The sequence below is a fragment of the Procambarus clarkii genome, chromosome 25 (genome assembly GCF_040958095.1).
Source record: "Procambarus clarkii isolate CNS0578487 chromosome 25, FALCON_Pclarkii_2.0, whole genome shotgun sequence".
Classification (NCBI taxonomy): domain Eukaryota; kingdom Metazoa; phylum Arthropoda; class Malacostraca; order Decapoda; family Cambaridae; genus Procambarus; species Procambarus clarkii.
Window position 1 is genome coordinate 41,371,752 of NC_091174.1, and position 26,853 is coordinate 41,398,604.

General features: G+C 47.5%; 5 protein-coding genes across 5 annotated transcripts; all 5 read right to left on the reverse strand.

Moving 5' to 3' along the window:
- Nucleotides 1-2,326: 2,326 nt before the first annotated feature.
- On the reverse strand, nt 2,327-2,767 carry LOC138368576 (high mobility group nucleosome-binding domain-containing protein 5-like). The gene has a single exon (XM_069331104.1). It carries the CDS (start codon nt 2,765-2,767, stop codon nt 2,327-2,329), a length of 441 nt encoding a protein of 146 aa, XP_069187205.1.
- Nucleotides 2,768-5,359: 2,592 nt separating this feature from the next.
- On the reverse strand, nt 5,360-6,505 carry LOC138368577 (eukaryotic translation initiation factor 3 subunit A-like). The gene has a single exon (XM_069331105.1). The coding sequence runs from the start codon at nt 6,503-6,505 to the stop codon at nt 5,360-5,362; it is 1,146 nt and encodes a 381-aa protein (XP_069187206.1).
- A 91-nt stretch (nt 6,506-6,596) lies between these two features.
- Nucleotides 6,597-7,280, reverse strand: LOC138368578 (eukaryotic translation initiation factor 3 subunit A-like). Its single transcript, XM_069331106.1, has one exon. It carries the CDS (start codon nt 7,278-7,280, stop codon nt 6,597-6,599), a length of 684 nt encoding a protein of 227 aa, XP_069187207.1.
- A 77-nt stretch (nt 7,281-7,357) lies between these two features.
- Nucleotides 7,358-7,958, reverse strand: LOC138368579 (DNA topoisomerase 1-like). Its single transcript, XM_069331107.1, has 2 exons — nt 7,836-7,958; nt 7,358-7,597 (listed from the first exon to the last, which is right to left on the reverse strand). The coding sequence occupies exons 1-2, from the start codon at nt 7,956-7,958 to the stop codon at nt 7,358-7,360; spliced, it is 363 nt and encodes a 120-aa protein (XP_069187208.1).
- A 17,227-nt stretch (nt 7,959-25,185) lies between these two features.
- On the reverse strand, nt 25,186-26,481 carry LOC138368580 (fibrinogen alpha-1 chain-like). The gene has a single exon (XM_069331108.1). It carries the CDS (start codon nt 26,479-26,481, stop codon nt 25,186-25,188), a length of 1,296 nt encoding a protein of 431 aa, XP_069187209.1.
- Between the last annotated feature and the right edge of the window lie 372 nt (nt 26,482-26,853).

Here is a 26,853-nt window from a genome sequence, read left to right on the forward strand (position 1 = left end):
GTGCTTTGAGGTCCTGCCTGTGCTCTTGAGTCCTACCTGTGCTCCGGCAACCCGTTCTCACACAAGACAGCACATATATGACTTAATGCTTAAAGTCAATATGTTGAATATGAATTAGTAAATATGTGATATATTCCCAGTTACTTTTTTTACCAAGGCCCAAACTCTTCCTCACGTACCAATTTACGTGTCACAATACCCGTCCGTCAACATAGATAGCAGAATATTCGTGATTGGTTCAATTATAAGGAAAATTGTAGTTTTCAGGTCCCACATGGGTTGTGAAATTTACCTACTATTGTCCATGCTCTTAGAATATTACAGATCAGCTACTTCCTATTGAAGGCTCGTAGTTTTGTTTTGAGAAATATTAGTTGTTCTTAGTAAATTATAATAAGCACTAAAAATTATTACATAGAATAACAGTCCTTCACCAATCAATATTATATACCATAGTTTGTGCTTTAAAAATCTTTAAAGAATGTTTTGTAGGAACGCTAACAGAAAACAATGTTACGTTGGAATGTCTATAGGGTAGACTACTGCAAACAGGACGGTATTGTGTCTACTATACCAACTATAGCTAGGATGGGTATATTGTCACCTACCGCCTGTTAGGTGGGAAAGGGGTCCAATACCACCCACAGGATGGGTATGAGGGTCACATCCACCCACAGGATGAGTATGAGGATCACATCCACCCACAGGAAGGGTATGGGGTCCAATACCACCCACAGGATGAGTATGGCGTCCACTACAACCCACAGGATGGGTATGGGGCTCCAACCACCCATAGAATGGGTATGGGGCTCCAACCACAAATAAAATGGGTATAGGGTCCAATGACACCCACTGGATGTGTATGGCGTCCATTGCCGCGCGTCGAGCTCGAAAACCGCAGCATTCATCTCAGAACCATGCCTATTTCACACAGATTCCTTAATAAACGTAAGAGTTTTATATGTCACAAGAAAGATAGAAATATAAGCTTCATTCTAAATACCTTACCATGGGCATATTTAAATTTAAAGCGAAGATACGTGTACTTTTATAATAGCCGAGCTTTAACCCCGGACAGATTGATCGACCGAGCAACTCTCTCTCAGAACAATGTTTATTTCACGTGAATTCGTTAATAAACATATATGTTTTATATGTCTCAAGAAAGGCAGACATATAAGCTTCACTTTAAACACTTTACCATGGACATATTTAAAGTTCTAATGAAGATACATGTATTTTAAAAATTACGGAGCTCCCACCCCGTACATACTGAACGACAGAGCAACTCTTTCTCAGATCAATGCTTATTTCACGTAAATTCGTTAATAAACACAAATGTTTTATATGTCTTAAGCAAGATAGAAATAAGAGCTTCATTTTAAATACATTACAATAGACTGTGCTGTGCTCTTGCATCCTCCCTGTGCTCTTGCGTCCTCCCTGCGCCCTCCCTGTGCACCGGCATCCTCCCTGTGCTGTTGCGTCCTCCCTGTGCTCCGGCGACTTCCCTGTGTTCCGGCGTCTTCTCAGTGCTCCGGCGTCCTCACTGTACTCCGGCGTCCTCACTGTACTCCGGCGTCATCCCTGTGCTCCAGCGTCCTACCTGTGCCCAGGCGTCCTAACTGTGCTACGGCGCCCTCCCTGTGCTCTGGCGCCTTCCTTGTGCTCCTCGTCCTCACTTTGCTCCACGTCCTCCCTGTGCTCCTCGCCCTCACTGTGCTTCACGCTCTCCCTGTGCTCCACGCCCTCCCTGTGCTCCACGACCTCCCTGTGCTCTTGCGCCCTCCCTGCGCTCCACGCCCTTCCTGTGCTCCACGCCCTCCCTGTGCTCCACGCCCTCCCTGTGCTCTTGCGCCCTCCCTGCGCTCCACGCCCTTCCTGTGCTCCTCGCCTTCCCTGTGCTCCTCGTCCTCCCTATGCTCCTCGTCCTCCATTTGCTCCAGCGTCCTCCCTGTGCTCCGGCGTCCTCCCTGTGCTCTTGAGTCCTCCCTGAGCTCCGGCGTTCTCCCTGTGCCCCGGCGTCCTCCCTGTGCTCCGACGTCCTCCCTGTGCTATTGCGTCCTCCCTGTGCTCTGGCGTCCTCCCTGCACACTTACGTCCTCCCTGTGCACTTGCGTCCTTTCTGTCCTCCTCGCTCTTCCTGTGCTCCATGCCCTCCATGTGCTCCTCGCCCTCTCTGTGCTCCACGCCCTTCTTGTGCTCCATGCCCTCCCTGTGCTCCACGCCCTCCCTGTGCTCCACGACCTCCCTGTGCTTCTCGTCCTCCCTGTGTTTTTGCGTCCTCACTGTGCTCAGGCGTCGTCCCAGTGCTCCGGCATCCTCCCTATGCTCCAGCGTCCTCCCTGAGCTCCACGTCCTCCCTGTGCTCCTCGTCCTCCCTGTGCTCCTCGTCCTCCCTGTGCTTCCCGCCCTCCCTGTGCTCCTCACCCTCCCTGTGCTCCTCGTCATCTCTGTGCTCCTGAGTCCTCCCTGTGCTCCGGCGACCTCCCAGAGCTCCGGCGTTCTCCCTGTGCTCTGGCGTCCTCCCTGTGCTCTTTACTTCCTCTGTGTGCTCCAGTATCCTCCCTGTGCTCCTGCGTCCTCCCTGCGCTCCTCGCCCTTCCTGTGCTCTTGCGCCCTCCCTGCGCTCCACGCCCTTCCTGTGCTCCTCGCCTTCCCTGTGCTCCTCGTCCTCCCTATGCTCCTCGTCCTCCATTTGCTCCAGCGTCCTCCCTGTGCTCCGGGGTCCTCCCTGTTCTCCGGCGTCCTTCCTGTGCTCCGGCATCCTCTCTGTGCTCCAGCGCCTTCCCTGTTCTCCGGCGTCCTCCCAGTGCTCCAGCGTCCTCTCTGTGATCCGGCGTCCTCCCTGTGCTCCAGCATCCTCCCTGTGCTCTTCGTCCTCCCTGTGCTTTTGCGTCCTCCTTGTGCTCCGGCGTCCTCATTGTGCTTAGGCGTCGTCCCAGTGCTCCGGCATCCTTTCTGTGCTCTGGCGTCCTCCATGTGCTCAGGCGTCTTCCCTGTGCTCCGGCATCCTCCCTGTGCTCCTCGCCCTCCCTGTGCTCCTCGTCATCCCTGTGCTCCTCGTCATCCCTGTGCTCCGCCGTTCTCCCTGTGCTCTGGCGTCCTCCCTGTGCTCTTTACTTCCTCCCTGTGATCTAGTATCCTCCCTGCACTTCGGCGTCCCCCTGTGCTCCGGCATCCTCCCTGTGCTCTGGCGTCCACCCTGTGCACAGGCATCCTTCCTGTGTTCCAACGTCCTCCCTGTGCTCCGGCGTCCTCCATGTACTCCGGCGTCCCCCGTGTGATCCGGCGTCCTCCCTGTGCTCCTGCATACTCCCTATGCTCAGACATCCTCCCTGTGCTTGTTACCAATCGTTCGTTACGGCTCGGAACCCTAACAGCCAGACCTTTAATAGTCTAGGGATACTACAACTGCTGTTCTCTAGAGCGGGTCACCCCCTAATTGGTACAAAGCACTTAGTAAAATTTTCCTTTAGGACTGAAGAAATATACATATAAATTTTAATATATATATTAACAATATAATCAATATTATATAAAGTACAGAAGGACAAGGTCAATTATAAAACAAAATAAGAAATACTGTTTCTCCCAGAATATATATCTACTAATGACACAAGAGAATCTCAGACTTATCTCCCACAGATGTTATCCCTCCTGGTCCTTTGAAGCCACTGACCTACATAAGCGACAGGACTAAAACTCATAGCTTCTGCCCCGCGAGAAATTGCCAAAGTTACAAGTATTTATAAAACTTACATGGAGCAATATATTGTGACAAGAGCAATCTTGAACTAACTTAGTAATTGGTTATAATAACATGTATAACAGAAATAAGGTAATTATACTTCATGTAGTAATTAAAATAATACAAACAAAAGGAAATGATGGCACGCCCCAGCAGCAACTGATTCTCACGAACAACTTGCCGACTAAGGTTCAAACAATTATAATTCACCTACTGTTACCCACTTATGATCCCTACAAATCATTACTTCCCACGGGAACAAGCGAACACACAATGAAAACAAACAATCATTCCCACGATACGTTGGGCCTAACTCCAACATACAACAATGTAATATATAAACACACAATTTGTATACAATTATCAATGTACATATATTACACATATATAAATGGGCATACATGTAATCATTTTATACACAAAGCATATATCAGTACAAATCTCCGGTGTCCTCCCTGTGCTCTAGAGTCCTCACTGTGCTCAGGCGTCCTCCCTGTGCTTAGGCGTCCTCCCTGTGCTCCGGCGTCCTCTCTGTGCACCGACATCCTCTCTGTGCTCTTGCGTCCTCCTTGTGCTCCGGCGTCCTCCCTGTGGTCGTGAGTCCTCCCTGTGCTCCGGCGTCCTCCTTATGCTCCGGCGTCAGCCCTGTGCTCTGGCGTTCTCCCCGTACTCTGGCGTCCGCCCTGTGATCCAGCGTCCTCCCTGTGCTCCTGAGTCCTCTCTGTGCTCCGGTACCCTCCGCTCCGGTACCCTCCCTGTGCTCCGACGTCCTCCCTGCGCTCTTGCGTCGTCCCTGTGCACCGACGTCCTCCCTGTGCTCCGGCGTCCTCCCTGTCCTTCGGCGTCCACCCTGTGCTCCGGCGTCCTCCTTGTGCTCCTCGTCCTCCCTGTGCTCCACGCCCTCCCTGTGATCTTGCGTCCTCCCTGTGCTCCGGCGTCCTTTCTGTGCTCCATGTGCTCCTCGCCCTCCCTGCGCTCCACGTACTTCGTTTTCTACGTCCTCCTTGTGCTCCACGTCCTCCTTATGCTCCACGTCCTCCCTGTGCTCCACGCACTCCCTGTGATCTTGCGTCCTCCCTGCGCTCCGGCGTCCTCCCTTTGCTTCTGAGTCCTCCCTGTGCTCCGTCGTCCTCTCTGAGCTCCTGCGTCCTCCTTGTGCTCCTGCGTCATCCCTGTGCTCGTGTGTCCTCCCTGTGCTCCGGGGTTCTCAATGTGCTCCGGCGTCCCCCCTGTGATCCGGCGTCCTCCCTGTGCTTCTGAGTCCTCCCTGTGCTCTGGTGCCCTCTTTGTGCTCCGGCGTTCTCGCTGTGCTCCGACGGCCTCCCCGTACTCTGGCATCCCCCACTGTGATCCGGCGTCCACCCTGTGCTCCTGCGTCCTCCCCTATGCTCCGGCATCCTCCCTGCACTCCGGCGTTCCCCTTGTGATCCGGCGTCCTCCCTGTGCTCTGGCGTCCTCTATGCTATGGCATCCTATCTGTGCTGCGGCGTTCTCTTTGTGCTCCGGCGTCCACCTTGTGCTCCGGCGTCCTACCTGTGCTCAAGCGTCCTCCCTGTGTTCCACGACCTCCCTGTGCTCTTCGTCCTCCCTGTTCTCCCCGCCCTCCCTTTACTCCTTGCCCTCCCTGTGCTCTGGCGTCCTCCCGGTGCTCCGGCGTCCTCTCTGTCCTCCGGCGACCTCCCTGTGCTCAAACGGCGTCTCTCTGCTCCGGCGTCCTCCCTGTGCTCCGGCGTCCTCCCTATGCTCCGGCGTCCTCCTTGCACTCCGGCGTCCCCCCCTGTTATCCGGTGTCCTCCTTGTGCTCCGGCGTCCTCTATGTGCTCCGGCATCCTTTCTGTGCTGCGGCGTCCTCCTTGTGCTCCGGCGTCCTCCCTGTTCTCCGGCATCCTCCCTGTGTTCTGGCGTCCTATCTTTGCTGAGGCGTCTTCCCTGTGCTTCGGCGTCCTTGTGCTCCGGCGTCCACCCTGTACTCCGGAGTCCCCACTGTGATCCGGCGTCCTCCTTGTGCTCCGGTGACCTCCCTGTGCTCTGGAGTCCTCCCGGTGCTCCAGCGTCCTCTCTTTGATCAGGCGTCATCCCTGTGCTCCGGCGTCCTCCCTGTGCTCCGGCGTCCACCCTGTACTCCGGCGTAACCACTGTGACCCGGTGTCCTCCCTGTGCTCCTGAGTCATCTCTGTGCTCCGGTGCCCTCCCTGTGCTCCAGCGTTCTCGCTGTGCTCTGGCGTCCTCCCTGTCTTCCGGCGTCCTCCCTGTGCTCTTCGTCCTCCCTGTTCTCCCCGCCCTCCCTTTACTCCTTGCCCTCCCTGTGCTCTGGCGTCCTCCCGGTGCTCCGGCGTCCTCTCTGTCCTCCGGCGACCTCCCTGTGCTTAAACGGCGTCTCTCTGCTCCGGCGTCCTCCCTGTGCTCCGGCGTCCTCCCTATGCTCCGGCGTCCTCCTTGCACTCCGGCGTCCCCCCTGTTATCCGGTGTCCTCCTTGTGCTCCGGCGTCCTCTATGTGCTCCGGCATCCTTTCTGTGCTGCGGCGTCCTCCTTGTGCTCCGACGTCCTCCCTGTTCTCCGGCATCCTCCCTGTGTTCTGGCGTCCTATCTTTGCTGAGGCGTCTTCCCTGTGCTTCGGCGTCCTTGTGCTCCGGCGTCCACCCTGTACTCCGGAGTCCCCACTGTGATCCGGCGTCCTCCTTGTGCTCCGGTGACCTCCCTGTGCTCTGGAGTCCTCCCGGTGCTCCAGCGTCCTCTCTTTGATCAGGCGTCATCCCTGTGCTCCGGCGTCCTCCCTGTGCTCCGGCGTCCACCCTGTACTCCGGCGTAACCACTGTGACCCGGTGTCCTCCCTGTGCTCCTGAGTCATCTCTGTGCTCCGGTGCCCTCCCTGTGCACCAGCGTTCTCGCTGTGCTCTGGCGTCCTCCCTGTCTTCCGGCGTCCTCCCTGTGCTCCGGCGTCTTCCCTGTCCTCTTGCGTCCTTCCTGTGATCTTGCGTCCTCCCTGTGCTCCGGCATGCTCTCTGTGCTCCTGCTTACTCTTATGCTCCGGCGTCCCCCTGTGTTCCGGCTTCCTCCCTGTTCTCTTGCGTCCTCCCTGTGCTCTGGCGTCCTTCCTGTACTCCAGCGTCCCCCGTGTGATCCGGCGTCCTCCCTGTACTCTGGTGCTCTCCCTGTGCTCCAGCGTTCTCGCTGTGCTCCGGCATCCTCCCTGTCCTCCGCGGTCCTCCTCGTACAACGGCGTCCTATCTGTGCTCTTGCGTCCTCCCTGTGCTCCTGTGTCGTCCCTGTGCTCTGGCGCCCTCTCTGTGCTTTTGCGTCCTCACTGTGCTCCGGCGTCCTCCTTGTGCTTCGGCGTCCTCCCTGTGCTATGGGGTCCTCCGAGTGCTCGTGAGTCCTCCCTGTGCTCCGGCGTCCTCCCTGTGCTCCGGCGTCCTCCCTGTGCTCGTGAGTCCTCCTTGTGCTCCGGCGTCCTCCCTGTGCTCCGGCGGCCTCCACGTACTCCGGCGTCCCCCACTGTGATTCGGCGTCCTCCCTGTTCTCCGGCATCCTCCCTGTTCTCTTGCGTCCTCCCTGTGCCCCAGCGTTCTCTCTGGGCTCCGTCGTCCTTTCTGTGCTCTTGAGTGCTACCTGTGCTCCTCGCTCTCCCTGTGCTCCACGCCCACCCTGTGCTCCTCGATCTCCCTGTGTTCCTCGTTCTCCCTGTGCTCCACGTCCTCCCTGTGCTCGTCGGCTTCCCTGTGCTCCACGCCCTCCTTGTGCTCCTCGCCCTCCTTGTGCTCCTCGCCCTCCTTGTGCTCCTCGCCCTCCTTGTGCTCCTCGCCCTCCTTGTGCTCCTCGCCCTCCTTGTGCTCCTCGCTCTCCCTCTGCTCCACGTCCTTCCAGTGCACAACGCCCTCCGTGTGCTCCTCGCCCTCCCTGTGCTCTTGCGTCCTCCCTGTGCTCCTCGTCTTCCCTGTGCTCCTCGTCGTCTTCCCTGTGCTCCAGCGTCCTCCATGTGCTCATTGTCCTCCCTGTGCTCCAGCGTCCTTCCTGTGCTCCTCGTCCTCCCAGTGCTCTTGCGTCCTCCCTGTGCTCCGGCGTCCTCCCTATGCTATGGTATACTTTCTGTGCTCCGGCGTCCTCCTTGTGCTCCGGCGTCTTCCCTGTGCACCGGCGTCCTCCCTGTTCTTCGTCATCCTCCCTGTGCTCCGACGCCCCCTGTAGAGCCAGCCTCACATGACACATTTTGGGGGATATTCTATGAGATTAATCTATGTGTAACATATATTATGCAATAATAATAATAATAAGTATAATATGCACACACATAGATAATGAGTAAATTATGTAATGCTAGAAATACTACTGCAATGTGAAGATTAATAATGCATAAAAGGCAGTATCAGATATATATATAAGGACTCTGAATAATAAGGTACTATCAATGAAAACTGATTAAATCTCAGCTGTGACAGAGGGACGTAGATGCAGTCCACTGTACGCCAGTCTGGAAACAGTTTGAGATAGTGATACTTGGCACACATGAGGGTATGGCGGTCACACGCTTCCTTAAGGGTGTTGCACTATGCTGCAATAATGATAATTCCATAATTTCCACCCCAAACTAGTATTCACACACATATAAGGTAATATCTAAATATTTGGAGGGGAAAGAGATGCACTTACATGAGATTATTTTTTACGCCCGCAGCATAACGACATGGCACCTACATGATCTTATTTAAGAGCTCGTTAAATAGAACAAATGAGGTAAAAATGCCTGCCGAACTGATGTCCGTGATTCTGGTAAGCTGCGTCCACAATCCAGCATCTAGGGATGTAAGGATGACGTCAGGATGGTAAGATTTGTTGGACCGCTTCGGAGCACCGTCATGCTTGTTGATCGAATATGGCGAGAGTCCTCTCTTCTCCCTTCCCGAAAGTCGCGCATGCGCGTTAGCTCACCGAGAGTGTTCGAGCATATATTATATTTATTTATTAAAGCTAAATCGGGAAGAGGGCGTTTATGAACACTCTTTATATTTTATGTGGCGATGTTTGATTCTCACAGTGCAAGTCAGTTAATGTAGACTGCATAAATAAAACAATACTTGCTTGGTGGTGCAAATGATGTTAGATTATGATGTTTTTACTGGAACAGCGATTAAGCTGGGTAAAGAAATTCCAGTAAACTTTTGTATACTAAAGGTAAACCTATTACTAAATAATTATTCCTAATAAGGGAAAGTAAATGGTTTCATTTGTGTTAGATCTACTGGTATGTGGAAATTTAGTCTCCGTGAGTGGCTGACGCAACACTACACAATTCTAGGAGAAATTACATGATGTTCCACAACCTAATACAGTAAATTCCAAAATACTAAGCTACATATTAGTAGTGTTAATTATTACGCTTAATACAGGAAATACATCCCGTTGTATTAAGGATTAGTAAATGAATATTAGATGTGTATGAAGCCTAATATAGGAAATACGTCCTCTTGTATTATGGATGAGAACAACTGTTGGAAATTTCCAACGTAATTCCGGGGCGGGAATTACAGGTCGTAGCTCAATGTTAAGTACTGACGTATCTATTCCCTTTCCCTGAAATTACATTCTTATATGTTGGTATGTACATAACGAATGTCCTGCATCTGTGTGACAGGTATAATCTGTTATCTCGGGTACATCTATGTAATAATTAATTATTCTATATCTCTTTGAGATCAAGGAGATACTGAATCTACAGTGAGATCAGTGTCTAGGGTCGCAGTGACATGTAACTAGATGAGTTACTAGACACTAACTGATCACTGCAGCTCACAAATCACCTCAACATCAAATGAGAAATTCTAAGTGTTTATACATGATTAAATTTAGCCTAAGGTGTAGTTCTTGCTGCATAAGCATTTCAGGCTATGCAATGATAATAACTAAATTCCTAACCTAGCTAAATTTTAGATAAAGTAGAGAACTGAGTATATGAGTATTAGTCTCTATAAATGTAGTCAGTGGCATGCTAAAGTGAGTACAGACTTAACTTGCACTCAGCTGACCCTAACTAATGTTCCCTAACCTACCTAAGTAGAGGGTAAATGCGAATTATATACATTAGGTTACAGTGCTATAACTTCTCTGGAAGTATAACTAAACACATATAGCAACCTAAAGATTCTAAGTGAGAAGTAAACCTATTCGGTTTATATACATTAAGTTACGGTACTATAACTCTTTGGAGCTATAATTAAGTACATGATAACTTATATAAAGACTGAATGTGGTCAATTATTACTGTCGAGAATAGTTCTGGGTCTACAGTGGGTCAATGACATGTGTCGCTGTGACGTGAACCGGTTTAGGCTGCTAGTCACTGAGGTCCATAGAAACTAACTCGGCTAGTAATAATTGTATCAGACTCAATCTGAAGAAAGATAAGATGAGTTTATTCTATTATGAGAAACAATTTATTTCAATTCTAATAGTCTTCTGGCAAATGTTCACTGACAGGCTGTTGCAAAGTTCAATTTTGCTTGTGCAAAGATACTTCTCCAAACTGTTTCTAAGATGCTTGTGGGCAGAGACAAGAAAGCAGAAGGAGCTCAAACCAAACTGATACAACCCTTCAGGTGTATCATATTAATGGATTACTAAATCCTTGTCCAGACGACTTAGTATAAACCTAGTCTTCTCTGGAAGACTTACCTAAGATACTATAAATGCTGTCTTCACTAGCAGACTTACCTAAGTTTGATAAGGGCAATAAGATCTTATGAAATGCTACGAAGACTCGGCTAGTACTAATTGTACCGGACTCAATCTGGAATTTACCTGGTTGATGGGGTTCTGGGAGTTCTTCTACTCCCCAAGCCCGGCCCGAGGCCAGGCTTGACTTGTGAGAGTTTGGTCCACTAGGCTATTGCTTGGAGCGGCCCGCAGGCCCACATACCCACCACATCCCGGTTGGTCCGGCACTCCTTGGAGGAATAAATCTAGTTTCCTCTTGAAGATGTCCACAGTTGTTCCGGCAATATTTCTTATGCTTGCTGGGAGAACGTTGAACATCCGCGGACCTCTGATGTTTATACAGTGTTCTCTGATTGTACCTATGGCACCTCTGCTCTTCACTGGTTCTATTCTGCATTTTCTTCCATATCGTTCACTCCAGTACGTTGTTATTTTACTGTGTAGATTTGGTACTTGGCCCTCCAGTATCTTCCAGGTGTATATTATTTGACATCTCTCTCGTCTTCTTTCTAGTGAGTACATTTGGAGGGCTTTGAGACGATCCCAATAATTTAGGTGCTTTATTGCGTCGATGCGTGCCGTATATGTTCTCTGTATTCCCTCTACTTCAGCAATCTCTCCTGCTCTGAAGGGGGAAGTGAGTACTGAGCAGTACTCAAGACGGGACAACACAAGTGACTTGAAGAGTACAACCATTATGATGGCATCCCTGGATTTGAAAGTTCTCGTAATCCATCCTATCATTTTTCTGGCTGTCGCAATATTTGCATGGTTATGCTCCTTAAACGTTAGGTCGTCAGACATTATTATTCCCAAATCCTTTACATGCTGTTTTCCTACTATGGGTACATTTGATTGTGTTTTGTACTCTGTATTATGTTTAAGGTCCTCATTTTTACCGTACCTGAGTACCTGGAATTTATCACTGTTAAACATCATGTTATTTTCTGATGCCCAGTCAAAAACTTTATTAATATCAGCTTGAAGTTTTTTAGTGTCTCCAGCCGAGATAATTTTCATACTGATTTTTGTGTCATCTGCAAAGGATGATACGAAGCTGTGACTGGTATTTTTGTCTATATCTGATATGAGAATAAGGATAAACTGTACCAGCGGTGCAAGGACTGTACCCTGAGGTACAGAGCTTTTAACTGCACTTGGACTAGATTTTATATGGTTGACCGTTACTCGCTGAGTCCTATTTGACAGAAAACAGAGTATCCAGCGTCCTGCTTTACCGGTTATTCCCATTGACTTCATTTTGTGTGCTATCACGCCATGGCCACATTTATCGAAAGCCTTTGCGAAGTCCGTGTATATCACATCAGCATTCTGTTTTTCTTCTAATGCCTCAGTGACTTTGTCATAGTGCTCAAGTAGCTGTGAGAGGCACGATCTTCCCGCTCGAAATCCATGTTGGCCTGGGTTGTGAAGGTCATTGGTCTCCATGAAATTGGAGACCTGACTCCTAATCACTCTCTCAAATGCTTTTATGATGTGCGATGTTAGTGCAACTGGTCTATAATTCTTTGCTTTGCTCCCTCCCTTGTGTAGAGGGGCTATGTCTGCTACTTTAAGTGCATCTGGTATCTCCCCCGTGTCCAAGCTCTTCCTCCACACTATACTGAGTGTCTGTGCTACCGGCACTTTGCATTTCTTTATAAATATTGAATTCCATGAGTCTGGACCTGGGGCCGAGTGCATGGGCATGTTTTCAATTTCTCTTTCAAAATTTAGTGCGCTCGTGTTAATATCAGTTATATTTACAGGAGTTTGAATATCCCGCATAAAGAAATTGTCTGGATCTTCCACTTTCATGTTGTTTATTGGAGTGTTAAACATGTCTTCATACTGCTTTTTTAGGATTTCACTAATTTCTTTATCATCCTCCGTGTATGAACCTTCACTTGTACGAATAGGTCCAATACTGGCAGTGGTTTTTGCTTTTGATTTCGCATATGTGAAGAAATATTTTGGATTTTTCTTTATTTCCTAAATTGCTTTCTGTTCTAACTGCCTTTCTTCAGTTTCATATGAGTGTTTCAATTTCCGCTCGATTTCTTCAATCTCCCTATTTAAATTATTCCTTCTTTGACGGGAAATTCGTGTCTGCATAAGCAGTTCCGTTATTTTTTTCCTGCGTTTATAGTGTCGTCTGCGTTCTCTTTCTACGTTGGATCTCTTTCTGGCTTTCCTCAGGAACATGTTTCAGACAGACTTGATACGCTTCCGAAGTCAGTTTTTCTATTCCTTCTGTATGACTTGTATTACTTAGAATAGTTTCCCATGGAATGTTTGTAAGTTCCCTGTTTATTATCTCCCAGTCTATCCTTTTATTATTAAAATTGAATTTACTGAATAGCCCCTCTCGCTTTATCAACGTTTTAGGTCTATTCTGAGTATTGATGGTCGTTTGCACTTCAATGAGCTTGTGATCTGAGTATGTGGTATCTGATATCGTAATGTCTCTGATAATGTCTTCATTGTTCGTAAAGACCAGATCTAAAATATTTTAATTTCTCGTTGGCTCCGATATCTGCTGATTGAGTGAAAATTTGTCACAGAATCTTAGTAGTTCTCTAATCTGTGGTTGGTTAGGTCCTTATAGATTTCCTAGTATAATATTATTGTTTGCTATTTTCCACCTGAGACTAGGCAAGTTGAAGTCACCTAGGAAGATAATATCAGGTATCGGGTTCTCCAAATTATCAAGGCTATTCTCTATTTTGTTTATCTGTTCTGTGAATTCCTCAGCCATTGTATCTGGCGGTTTGTATATTAGAATAATCACTAAATTTATTTTCTCTATTTTAAATCCCAGTACCTCTACCACCTCATTTGTAACGTTTACGAGCTCCGAGCATACAAGGTCTTCCCTAATATACAGACCCACTCCTCCATGTGACCTAGTTTTCCTATCACACCTGTATAGGTTATATCCTGGAATCCAGATCTCACTGTCCAACAGTTCCCCTGCATGGGTTTCTGTGAAAGCTCCAAATACTGCATTTGACTCCGTGAGGAGGACATTCATGAACTGTACTTTGTTGTTTGTTCTTGTTTTCAGTCCTTGTATGTTGGCAAAGATGAATGAGGTTACTCTATTAGTGATAGTGTGAATGGGAGACTTTTTCGGCAAGCCCATTATGCGTGGACATAATGAGTTTGTTCTAGCCAGTACTGATTGTTGTAGGGCAGTTGCCTGTCGTAGTTGTAGTTCCCTTTCGGTGTGTAATTGTATCTGTAATTCTGGAATGCAAGTGGATCTGGCATCCAGTTCCATACACTCTCCATGCTCCTCCTTTTGAATTCTCTTTCGGTCTGGTATAAAAAAATTATAGAGTTTCCTCCAAATTCATTATCCTGCTTGCCGCAGGACAAATTAATGTTGGTTGTCAGCTGGCATAGGCTTCCTCAGGTTCAAGACTTTACCAAGTAAGACAAGTAAGTATCCGCCTGCTGAATTCAACAAGTTCATTCAATGCTGGCTTGTAGTTCCAGTAATGAACTGATAATATTGGTCTGCCCCTACTAATAGATCTATATTGGTGAGGTGGTCAGACTTTATCTTGGTGTCAGCCAACTTGATTCTATTTTTCTGTAAAAATTTGGGTGTGTCCCTTAGACCTTTGACATTCATGTCAAGAGGAATGTGATCAATTACTATGGCCTTAACAGGTCGGATATAACCGCCTAAGCGTACTAGTGGTTGTACTACTTCAAATTCTTGAGGTCCAGTATCTGCTAGGAATCCTGATATGTTCAATGTCACATTACACAAGGGTTTAAGTTTCAGCTGGTTAGCTGCTTGTTGAGTGATGAACGTTCTCTGGGATCCTTGGTCGAATAGATCTCTTGTAGTGATCCTAGAATTCTTACTATTTATTTGTAGTTGTGCAGTAGGTAATACGGTATTATTACAATACTTGGTGTTAAGCACCTTAACCTCCTATCACACCTTACAACACTGCACAATGGTGGAAGTATCCTGTTCCACCTGGAGTTTTGGTGATTTTGGCCTATCAACTCCACACAATGCTGAATGATGTTGATCCTGGTGGCATCTGTTACATATGTGTAATGGGGTGGTGCATGTATTAGGATCGTGTTGCAACAAGCACCTGGTGCACTTGTGCAATTCCGTGAGGCGCTTTATCCTAGAAACGCGATCAGGAAAGTTTTGACATTGATAAATAGTATGACTCTCTTGGCAAAAGAGACAGCATCTCCTTCATGCAGTAGATGTAGGAGTCACTGACTTGGATGACTTATGGGCTACAGGCTGATAGTGTAGGCACCTATGTAGTATTCATCCATCTTGTAGTGGAAGTAGCGGTTTTAGATTTATTAGGCTGTTTGGAGGTACCTATGGATTTGACTGTTTTATCAGTGGTTGATTTGTCAGTGTCAGATATTATTTTCCCATGAGCACTCAGTCGATTAACTGTTATCCTTAATCCCTCGAAAATTTCATCTAAGGATAGGATATCTGTTCTATAATGGGAACAGATGGATGCTAGAATCTCCTTAGGAAACTTGCTCTGTATTTCTAATTTCAATACCCACTCTGGTTTAGGTACATCTGTTTTGACACCTAGAGCTTTAATTAGAGACTCTACCTGGAACCTAAATTCTTGTAGAGCTTCACGGGTTGTATCTGGTGTAGATATCGCTCTTAACTTATAATAAAGATTAGCAATAGCAATTTCTTTATTGCTGTAATTAACTTCAAGTAACTGAATAGCAGTATCGTAGTCCTTATCACTAGGAATTAGGGGTTCGACAACTGCTTTTGCTTCACCCTCTAGGGTACTTTGCAAATAGAGGAATTTATTAAGTTTGCTAATAATTTTTTTGGAGTTTACTAAGGAGTCGAATGTTTTCCAAGAGCATTCAAAATTCTCATCATCTCTACCATGGAAGTGAGGGAGATCAACTGTTGGAAGACGAATTTCCTGGAGTGTTTCCTGTTTATTAGTTTCACTCGTGGTCAGAGTATTTTGAGAAACTGAGTCGCTCTGCAATTTTTCTAGAGATTGTGTTAATATATTAAGATGATCTTGGATACCCTCCTCAAACTTCTCCATCTCAGCATGAAAGGTATCTAGTTGATCCGGCTCAGCATTCTGTTGCATGAGGACTCTGAGATAGTCATCTGCAGCTTCATTTGTTCTTTGCAACTTTTGCTTGGCCGTCTCAATGAGATTTTCTAATACTTTGGCTGTGGCACCTGATTGTACGAGCTGATCACACTTATTCAACTGTCTAGTCACATGGCCTGTGTGACTCGTGTATGATCTAAAATATAATAAGCAGTTGCTGGATATTTCTTCTAGTGCACTGCCTGTGGACTTTGGCTTAGTTGATGCCATGATTTAATAATGAAAATAACTGGGGTATTGATTCCTATATACGTGGAACCAGTCCGATTATTAATAGCCTAATATCTGATTCTATAATTAGGCTATGTGAATCCTACCTCACGTAGAGGTTAGCTTACCTACCTAATAGTAAACAGCTAATATTTGAGTGGTATTTCAGTGTCTCTACAGGAATTCCTCTGCTTAGCTCCTCTTTATCAGCTTTGGATGGGTAATGACACTTCAATAACACTGAAAATGTACACAGTAAATATATATAATGATATAAAAACACAATTGTGTAAAATAATGATAAGTCCTACCCTGACTTGAGTTTGCACAATAATAAATGTTGACTAGGTTGTATTGCCTTGTACAATGCTAGTCTACTAATAATCCAACCTATCAAGGTTGGCTAGTAATAATGAGTTAGGCTAGAGTTGTACACTAGTAAGTACAATTCCAGTCTAAGAATTCTATTCTTCATGGATTGGCATAAAATGCTATAATACTACTGATGTGCAGATTCAAGATAGTGCTATGTTTTTGGCTTTTTATAATTTTTGAGTTATATAGAGTATATACAACTGATTATATGTGTATGACAGTTATTCTACTACTATAAATGATTATATATGTGGCAGATATTTTCCTGACGTAATTCTATATGTGTGGCAGGTATGCTGTAATGGATTCTATGAGTGGCAGATATGCTGCCGTAAATTCTATGAGAGTGGCAGATATGCTGCCCTAAATTCTATCCTAGTACCTGATAATACTCCCTAATTAAAGAGTATAATGTTATCATGGATGAAAAATGAATAATGAATTGTAGATAGCCTAACTTCTGGCTATATTCTACTAATTATAATGTTAAATGTGGTTCATCCGGTACGAAGTCCACCATAAAATATGGGCTCTGAGAACCGGTGAAAATTCTAATCTTAACTCTGGTTCGTTGGATCTCAGACAAGATCCTGGTTCGTAGGAACATATAATATGTGGGGAATTCTGGCTCCAGTATAATACTAATAAAATGTATATTTTTAAGAATGCAAAATAATGATTAATTCTAAGATAGCTCGAAGGACCAGAATGAGTAATGAAATGAGAAAATCAGTGGCTTATAGATCTATGATTTTTTTTTTTTTTTTCAATTTTGTGAGGGTACCACCTCTGGTGCCAATGTGGGGACCCATAGCCTCGGAGAAGAAAATAAAAAGTATTCAGAGGAGACCTTGTGGTTTCTCACTGAACACTAATATTATCTTCTCCTACCACCCCCATTCTTTTGTATGTACACAAATATATTTACTTTATTTGAACTTTGTTACAAAAAAGGAGTTACATATGGGTTACAAAGATGGTTGTCATAGGTTGTCGAGTTCCTCCAGCTCCTCAGATGGCGGGCAGGAACCCTGGATGCAGTGCGCATTTCCCCTCTGTATCGCCACACTGAGGCGCTGGAAAAGAAAGCTTGCAGCTCTCGGGTCCCTTGTTGTTTCAATGAGCCTAGAACCCAGTTCCTTCAAAAAACTGGTAGCACTTTTACCCCAGGCGCCGAGCGTCTCAGAAGCAATGGGGACAAAATTGTAGTGGTGATCCAGTTCTCTATACTTACGGGATTTGGCTGCTTCCCTGTGGGTGGCAGCGCCACCTGGTTGTGCAACACTGAGGTTAATGTAGGTGTTAGCCAGGGTTGATACGCACGTGTAGTCCCATACCAACTGCTTGCCATTCTTCCAGGGGTTCACTGTGATACCATCCGGGCGACCAATAAGAGCATCAGAGTTACGGGGCGTTAGGTAACGGGGCTCTCTTTCAGCTGGGCATCCAGCTGTGGTGAGGCTCCTCTTGATGATGTCGTTAACTTCACTGTGCCTCGAGTGCCATCCCCCTGTGCTTTGGCAGAGTAGGCCATGGTGACCGTACCTGTCAGCCACCACCTCGCCGCAAATACACCTATATCTGGTGTGGATTGGGGCAGCAAGGCGGAGGGCCACAGCAATTCGGAGGGCGTGTGGTGTGAGACGCGTGCCAGTTGCCGACATTGGGGTTGCTAACAGGAAATCCCCTGCATGTGGTGCTGCTACTGCTGTGAGGCGAGCAATGTCGTGTTGTGTTGTTGCAGCACCCAGGCACTCTGCAGCAACTTGGTCTACAATGGGACCATCCCAGCTATGATTATATGTGAATAAATTCTATTAAGCAATGACTGTAAATTAGATAATTCTAGAGCCAGCCTCTCACGACACATTTTGGGGGGTATTCTATGAGATTAATCTATGTGTAACATATATTATGCGATAATAATAATAATAAGTATAATATGCACACACATAGATAATGAGTAAATTATGTAATGCAAGAAATACTACTGCAATGTGAAGATTATTAATGAATAAAAGGCAGTATCAGATATATATATAAGGACTCTGAATAATAAGGTACTGTCTACAATGAAAACTGATTAAATCTCAGCTGTGACAGAGGGACGTAGATGTAGTCCACTGTGCGCCAGTCTGGAAGCAGTTTGAGATAGTGATACTTGGAGCACGTGAGGTTATGGCGGTCACATGCTTCCTCAAGGGTGTTGCACCATGCTGCAATAATGATAATTCCGTAATTTCCACCCCAAACTAGTATTCACACGTATATAAGGCAATATCTAAATATTTGGAGGGGGAAAGAGCTGCACTTACATGGGATTATTTTTTACGCCCGCAGCATAACGACATGGCACCTACATGATCTTATTTAAGAGCTCGTTAAATAGAACAAATGAGGCAAAAATGCCTGCCGAACTGGTGTCCGTGATTCTGGTAAGCTGCGTCCACAATCCAGCATCTAGGGATGTAAGGTTGCCGTCAGGATGGTAAGATTTGTTGGACCGCTTCGGAGCACCGTCATGCTTGTTGATCGAATATGGCGAGAGTCCTCTCTTCTCCCTTCCCGAAAGTCGCGCATGCGCGTTAGCTCACCGAGAGTGTTCGAGCACATATTATATTTATTTATTAAAGCTAAATCGGGAAGGGGGCGTTTATGAACACTCTTTTTATTTTATGTGGCGATGTTTGATTCTCACAGTGCAAGTCAGTTAATGTAGACTGCATAAATAAAACAATACTTGCTTGGTGGTGCAAATGATGTTAGATTATGTTATTTACTGGAACAGCGATTAAGCTGCGTAAAGAAATTCCAGTAAACTGTTGTATACTAAAGGTAAACCTATTACTAAATAATTATTCCATAAAAGGGAAAGTAAATGGTTAAGTAAAGTAAATTTATAAAGTAAATTTAACTTTAAGTAAAGTAAACGAAAGTAAATTTGTGTTAGATCTACTGGGATGTGGAAATTTAGTTTCCGTGAGTTTTTTTTTTTTTATTAAGTTATGAGGTACATCTGCATTAGTGCAGCTACCCTAGACTATATGAAGTGAAGTACAGTGTGTCAAAAAAGCTAACTAGGTGATGCTAAAAAATCCCCATCACACAGGCTGGTTAGTCATACAGAGGCATGTGATAAGCGGTCTGCACTGGCAGACTCCGGATGCATTTTGAGGATATCAACAACACAAGATTGAATAAGGTAGCAGTGGTAATACAAGTCCCCATCTCGCAGGATGGTTAGTCATACAGAGCCATGTGTTTAATAGCCTGCACTGGCAAATTTTGGGTATTTGCCCAAAATTTGGAGAACTCTGAACTCTGGAGATCATTTTTGTATTCTCTGAGGATATCTTCAAGAATACGAGAGTGAATAAAGTAATTACAAAGCTCCAGGTACCTCATGCCAACTGGTCTGAAAGGTCTAATAACTGGGCATTCAGTGATGTAGTGCGGGAGATCATGCCGTAGTTCCTGCTCACAGAGTTTGCAACTGGAGTGCTCAGGATTGGGAAACCCGTCACCTGCAGTCACCTGCCACAGGTAACGGTAACCCAACCTGATCCTTGCAACCACTGTGTCGCACAGTCTAGTGGACGTTTTGTGCTGTCCATAGATGTAGGTTTCAGATCTGAACAAATCATAGCTTTTTATACTTGTACTTTCAGGTCGCTGGGAGTCAGTACGTTCTTTCCTATCAGATCTGAATGTTTGGACCAATACAGTTTTGACAGCAGAGATGGGGATACCTAGATCTAATTCAACTTCAAACTTGTTACACGCTAATTTGGCTGCAATGTCTGTCTCATTATGATGGGTTATATTTATGTGTGAAGGTATCCATACAAAGGAGATTCGAGGCCCTTTACTCTGTGCATCAATTAGGTCATTCATAATTGGGAGGTTCTTGCTGTCGATCTTCCAAGAGAAGTTTCGATTGCTTGAAGAGCAGACTTTGAATCACAGAATATTATTCCTCCTCCAATGTTTTTTAATGTACTGGTTGCTAGGTGTAATGCTGCTAGTTCTGCTTGTGTGGAGGTCAGCCAGTTGTTTAACCTTACACTGACAGTCTGTGTGCAAATATTATTTCTATAAAACCTACATGCCGCTGCAGTCCGTCCAGTAGAGGATTAGACTGAGCCGTCGGTGTAGACACAGTGCTCGTGAGATCTTAAACTCTCGATGGAGGAGGCAATTGTTTCAAGAGTGACAGCTTTGAGAAGAGCAAGATTCTCATTATCTTTCTTGGTGACAGGTGTGTATGATACTTGAATGGTGGGGTACAGATAAAGAGGAATATCAGAGACAGGTAGATTGCACTTAAAAGGAATGTTAAGTTTAATGAGATTGTAAGCATTGTTGCTCAGCCAATTATCATAAAAGGAGTGAGTTGGTATGTCGGCACCAGTCAATAGGCTGTTAACAGCACTAAATAATTTGTCTCTGAGCAATGCAGGAGATGTAGGATCTTTCATGACTTTAAGGCAAAAGGTAGTGTTGACTTGCATTATGTCTTCATGCAGTTGACTTCATCGGACCTGGCTACATAGATGTAGGGCGAGGCGTGTCTAGGGATTATGAGGTCAATGGGGTCAGGAAAATGGCGAGGAAGGTCACATCTCATCCAGGCGTACCTCTGGTCACTGGTAACTTGAGATGGAAATGCCAGCCTGGCATATTTATTACAGGGTGCTAGGGTGGGTCGTGGTGCCCCCCCCCTAGTAGGAGCCGGTCGGCCGAGCGAACAGCACGCTGGACTTGTGATCCTGTGGTCCTGGGTTCGATCCCAGGCGCCGGCGAGAAACAATGGGCAGAGTTTCTTTCACCCTATGCCCCTGTTACCTAGCAGTAAAATAGGTACCTGGGTGTTAGTCAGCTGTCACGGGCTGCTTCCTGGGGGTGGAGGCCAGGTCGAGGACCGGGCCGCGGGGACACTAAAAAGCCCCGAAATCATCTCAAGATAACTCAAGATAACCCCTGTTGTGGGGGTGACATTGGTCGTCTTGACAGAATTGTTACCTTCCCTTAACGTCCTCTCATTACGTAAGGTCTTCCGGCTTTTGTGTACAGTAAAACTACCATCCGAGGCTGCTTCATCACTTGAGCTGGTGTCCTCCTCATACATAGCTAAGGAGGAATGGAGTGTTTGGCCATCCTGTAAGCCATGCCGGGTGGTGGCCGAAGTGGACGCCAATGCGTCTGAAGCATTTTGGGAAGGGTCAACTGATCAACCTCAATTCTTGGACGCGGCTGCTCGCAGCCTGACATATGAGTCACAGCCTGGTTGATCAGGTATCCTTTGGAGGTGCTTATCCAGTTCTCTCTTGAACACTGTGAGGGGATTGCCAGTTATGCCCCTTATGTGTAGCGGAAGCGTGTTGAACAGTCTCGGGCCTCTGATGTTGATAGAGTTCTCTCTCAGAGTACCTGTTGCACCTCTGCTTTTCAACGGGGGTATTCTGCACATCCTGCCATGTCTTCTGGTCTCATGTGATGTTATTTCTGTGTGCAGGTTTGGGACCAGCCCCTCTAATATTTTGCACGTGTAAATTATTATGTATCTCTCCCGCCTGCGCTCAAGGGGGTACAGATTTAGGCTCTTTAGTCGGTCCCAATAGTTTAGGTGTTTTACTGAGTGGATTCTAGCAGTAAAGGATCTCTGCACGCTCTCCAGGTCAGCAATTTCTCCAGCTTTGAAAGGGGCTGTCATTGTGCAGCAGTACTCCACTCTAGAGAGCACAAGCGTTTTGAAAAGTGTCATCATCGGTATAGCATCTCTAGTGTGAAAAGTTCTTGTTATCCAACCTGTCATTTTTCTTGCAGTTGTGACGGATACTTTATTGTGTTCTTTAAAGGTAAGGTCTTCCGACATGAGTACACCGAGATCCTTTACATTGCCTTTTCGTTCTATGTTATGATTTGCCTGAGTTTTGTACGTGGTTTCCGTTTTTATATTTTCATTTTATCCATAGCGCATGAGCTGGAACTTATCTTCGTTAAACACCATATTATTTTCTGTAGCCCATAGAAAGACCGGATCTACATCTGACTGGAGGTTTGCCGTGTCCTCTATGTTGCCTACTCTCATGAAGATCCTAGTGCCATCTGCAAAGGATGATACAGTGCTATAGGTTGTGTTCTTGTCTATGTCCAATATGAGGATGAGAAAAAGTACTGGAGCAAGCACAGTACCCTGGGGGACTGAGCTCTTCACGGTTGATGGGCTGGATTTTATTTTGTTGACTATTACACATTGGGTTCTGTTGGTCAGGAAATTGTAGATCCATCTGCCTATTTTTCCGGTAATTCCTTTTGAACGCATTTTATATGCAATAACGCCATGGTCACATTTACCAAAAGCTTTTGCGAAATCTGTGTAAATTACATCAGCGTTTTGTTTGTCTTCCATAGCATCTAATGCCATATCATAGTGGTCCAGCAACTGCGACAGGCAAGAGCACCCTGTTCTGAAACCATGTTGTCCGGGGTTATGGAGATGCTGTGATTCCATGTATTTTGTGATCTTACTTCTTAGCACTCTCTCAAAATTGTTTATAATGTGCGATGTTAGTGCTATCGGTCTGTAATTTTTTGCCTCTGCCTTATTTCCTCCTTTATGAAGTGGTGATATCTCTGCTGTATTTAGTGTATCAGGAATAACGCCAGTATCTAGGCTTTGTCTCCACAGAATGTGGAGGGCCTGCGATAATGGTTTTTTACAGTTCTTGATGAATATGGAGTTCCAAGAATCCGGGCCTGGTGCAGAGTGCATAGGCATACTGTTTATGGCTTCTTCAAAATCCAGTGGGGATAGGGTGACGTCTGATATATGATTTGATGTTGGTATCATATCCATGAAAAATTCTTTTGGGTTATCAATCTTTAGTGCATTTAATGGCTCACTGAAAACAGAGTCCTACTGCTTCCTCAGTAGCTCGCTCATTTCTTTGTTGTCATCGGTGAAAGTTCCATCTCCCTTTCGCAGGGGCCCGATACTAGGTGTGGTTTTTGATCTTGATTTTGCATAGGAGAAAAAATATTTCGGATTTCTCTCTATTTCACTGATGGCCTTTTCCTCTCTTTGCCTCTCCTGGGTTTTGTATGATTCTTGTAGCTTGCGTTCAATTGTTTCTATTTCTTTACCTAACCTTCTTCGCCGTTCTTGAGATAGGGTGCGACTCTCAAGTTGTTCCGCGATTCGTTTTCTTCACCTATACAGGGAACGACGTTCCCGTTCTAATCTGCATCTCTTCCTCTTTTTTCTTAGGGGTATGCGGTTTGAACATATTTCTAGTGCTACTGAGCTTATTTTTCCAGGCACTGGTTCAGGTTTGCATTTTCTAGCTGTTCTTCCCAGTTTATTTCTGTGAAGTCCTGGTTTATTTGCTCCCAGTTTATCTGTTTATTATTGAAGTTGAATTTGCTGAAATCTCCTCCACCGGGAATCTGGACTGGTTTTGAAGGTCTACTCCCCATGGTTGTCATAACTTCAATTAAGTTGTGATCTGAGTAACAGGTATTTGTAATCATTATGTTCCTGATCAATTCATCATTATTAGTGAAAATGAGGTCCAGCGTGTTCTCTTTCCTAGTTGGTTCTACTATTTGCTGGTTTAAGGCAAACCTGTCTCACATCCGTAGCAGGTCATTTGCATGTGCCTGTTCATTTAGGCTACTTCCTGGTATTCTTTCTGATATTACTGTATTAGCCAGGTGCTTCCATTTCAGGTGCCGTAGGTTGAAGTCCCCAAGCAGGATGATGTTCGGAGCTGGATTTGTGAGGTTTTCCAAGCAGTGTTCTATTTTCATTAGTTGGTCTTTAAACTGCTGAGGGTTTGCCTCCGGTGACTTATATACAAGGACAATAACTACATTTAGAATCTCTATTTTGATTATCAGCACTTCCACCATATCATTTGAGGTGTTTAGCAGCTCAGTACAGATGAGTGTGTCTTTGATATAGAGGCTGACCCCACCCTGAAGCCGGTGTTTCCTATCACATCTGAAAAGATTGTACTCTGAGATCCATATTTCACCATCATGGTAGTCCTTTGTGTGGGTTTCTGTTAGGGCTGCAAACACTGCATTTGCCTCACGAAGGAGACCATCAATAAAGTGAACTTTGTTGGATTTGCGTGTTTTTATACCCTGGATGTTGGCAAATATAAATGATGTTATCGTGTTAGTGGAAGTGCTGGATGCCTTACTTGGTGTTAATATCTGAGGCTCTGGTAAGGAGGCCACTGTGTTTGCGTCCAGGGTGTGTTGTTGAGAATAACTGTTGAAAATTTCCAACACTCCCTGTCCACCGGTGACCTCCCTGTGCTCCTGCATCCTCCCAATGCTGCAGCGTCCTATCTACAGTCCGGCGTCCCCTCTCTGATCCGGCGTCCTCCTTGTGCTCCGGCGTCCTCCCTGTGCTCAAGCGTCCTCCTTGTGCCCCGCCATCCTCCCTGTGCTCCGGCGTCCTCCCTATGCACCAGCATCCTCCACGACCTCCCTGTGCTCCTCGTCCTCCCTGTGCTCCCCGCTCTCCCTTTGCTCCTTGCCCTCCCTGTGCTCTGGCGTCCTCCCGGTACTCCAACGTCCTCCCTGTCCTCCTGCGACCTACCTGTTATCTGGCGTCCTCCCTGTGCTCCAGCGTCCTCTATGGGCTCCGGCATCCTTTCTGTGCTGCGGCGTCCTTCCTGTTCTCCGGCATCCTCCATGTGCTCCGGCGTCTTTCCAGTGATCCAGCGTCCTCTCTTTGCTCAGGCGTTTTCCCTGTGCTACAGCGTCCTCCCTGTGCTGCGGCGTCCACCCTGTACTCCGGTGTCCCAACTGTGATCCAGTGTCCTCCTTGTGCTTCGGCGACCTCCCTGTTCTACGGCTAACTACCTGTGCTCTGGCATCCTCTCTGCACTCCAGTATCCTTCCTGTGCTCCGGAGTCCTCCCTATGCTCCGGCGTCCTCCCTGCACTCTGGCGTCCACCCTGTTATCCGGCATCCTCCCTGTGCTCGGGCGTTCTCAATGTGCTCCGGCATCCTTTCTGTGCTGTGGCGTTCTCCTTGTGCTCCGGAGTCCTCCCTGTTCTCCGGCATCCTCCCTGTGCTCCGGCGTCCTCCCTGTGCTCCGGCGTCCACCCTGTACTCCAGCGTCCCCACTGTGATCCAGCGTTCTCCCTGTGCTCCTGAGTCCTCTCTGTGCTCCGGTGCCCTCCCTGTGCTCCAGCGTTCTCGCTGTGCTCTGGCGTCCTACCTGTCCTCCGGCGTCCACCCTGTACTCCGGCGTCCCCACTGTACTCCGGCGTCCCCACTGTGATCCAGCGTCCTCCCTGTGCTCCTGAGTCCTCTCTGTGCTCCGGTGCCCTCCCTGTGCTCCAGCGTTCTCGCTGTGCTCTGGCGTCCTCCCTGTCCTCTTGCGTCCTCCCTGTGATCCGGCGTCCTCCCTCTGCTCTTGAGTCTTCCCTGTGCTCCGGTGCCCTCCCTATGCTCCAGCGTCCTTCCTGTACTCCAGCGTCCCCCCTGTAATTTGGCGTCCTCCTTGTGCTCCTGAGTCCTCCCTGTGCTCCGGTGCTCTCCCTGTGCTCCAGCGTTCTCGTTGTGCCCCGGCGTCCTCCCTCTCTTCTGGTGTCCTCCCTGTTCTCCCGCGTCCTCCCCGTACTCCGGCGTCTCCACTGTGATCCGGCGTCCTCCCTGTGCTCCTGAATCATCCCTGCCCTCCGGCGTCCTCCCTGTGCTCTGGCGTCCTCCTTATGCTCTAGCGTCCTCCCTGCACTCCGTCGTCTTCTCTGTGCCCTTGAGTCCTCCATGTGCTCCTCGCCCTCCCTGTGCTCCACGCTCTCCCTGTGCTCCGCGTCCACCCTGTGCTCCTCGTCCTCCCAGTGCTCCAGCCACCTCCCCTGTGTTCCAGCGTCTTCCCTGTGCTCCTGCATCCTTTCTGTGCTCCGGCGCCCTCCTTGTGCTCCGGCGCCCTCCTTGTGCTCCGGCGTCCTCCCTGTGCTCAGGCGTCCTCCTTGTGCTCCGCACCCTCCCTGTGCTCCTCGCCCTCCCTGTGCGCTGGAGTCCTCCCTGTGCTCCTCGTCCTCCCTGTACTCCGGCGTCCCCCCTGAAATCCAACGTGCTCTCTGTGCTCCTGAGTCCTCCCTGTGCTCCGGTGCCCTCCCTGTGTTCCAGTGTTCTCGCCGTGTTTCGGCGTCCTCCCTGTCCTCCAACGACCTCCCTGTGCTCCGGCGTCCTCCCTGTGCTCCGGCGTTCTCCCTGTGCTCCGGCGTCCTCCCTATGCTCCGCATCAACCTTGTGCTCCGGCGTCCTCCCTATGCTCCGGCGTCCTCCCTATGTTCCGGCGTATCCCCTATGATCCGTCGTCTTCCCTGTGCTCCGGCGTTATCTATATTCTCCTGAGTCCCACCTGTGCTCCTCGCTCTCCCTGTTCTCCACGCCCACCTTGTGCTCCTCGATATCTGTGTTCCTCGCCCTCCCTGTGCTCCACGTCTTCTCTATGCTCGTCGCCCTCCCTGTGCTCCACGCCCCTCCCTGTGCTCCACGCCCTCCTTGTGCTCCTCACTCTCCATCTGCTCCATGTCGTCCCTGTGCTGCACAGCCACCCTGTCCTCTTGCGTTCTCCCTGTGCTCCTCGCCCTCCCTGTGCTCCTCGTCGTCTT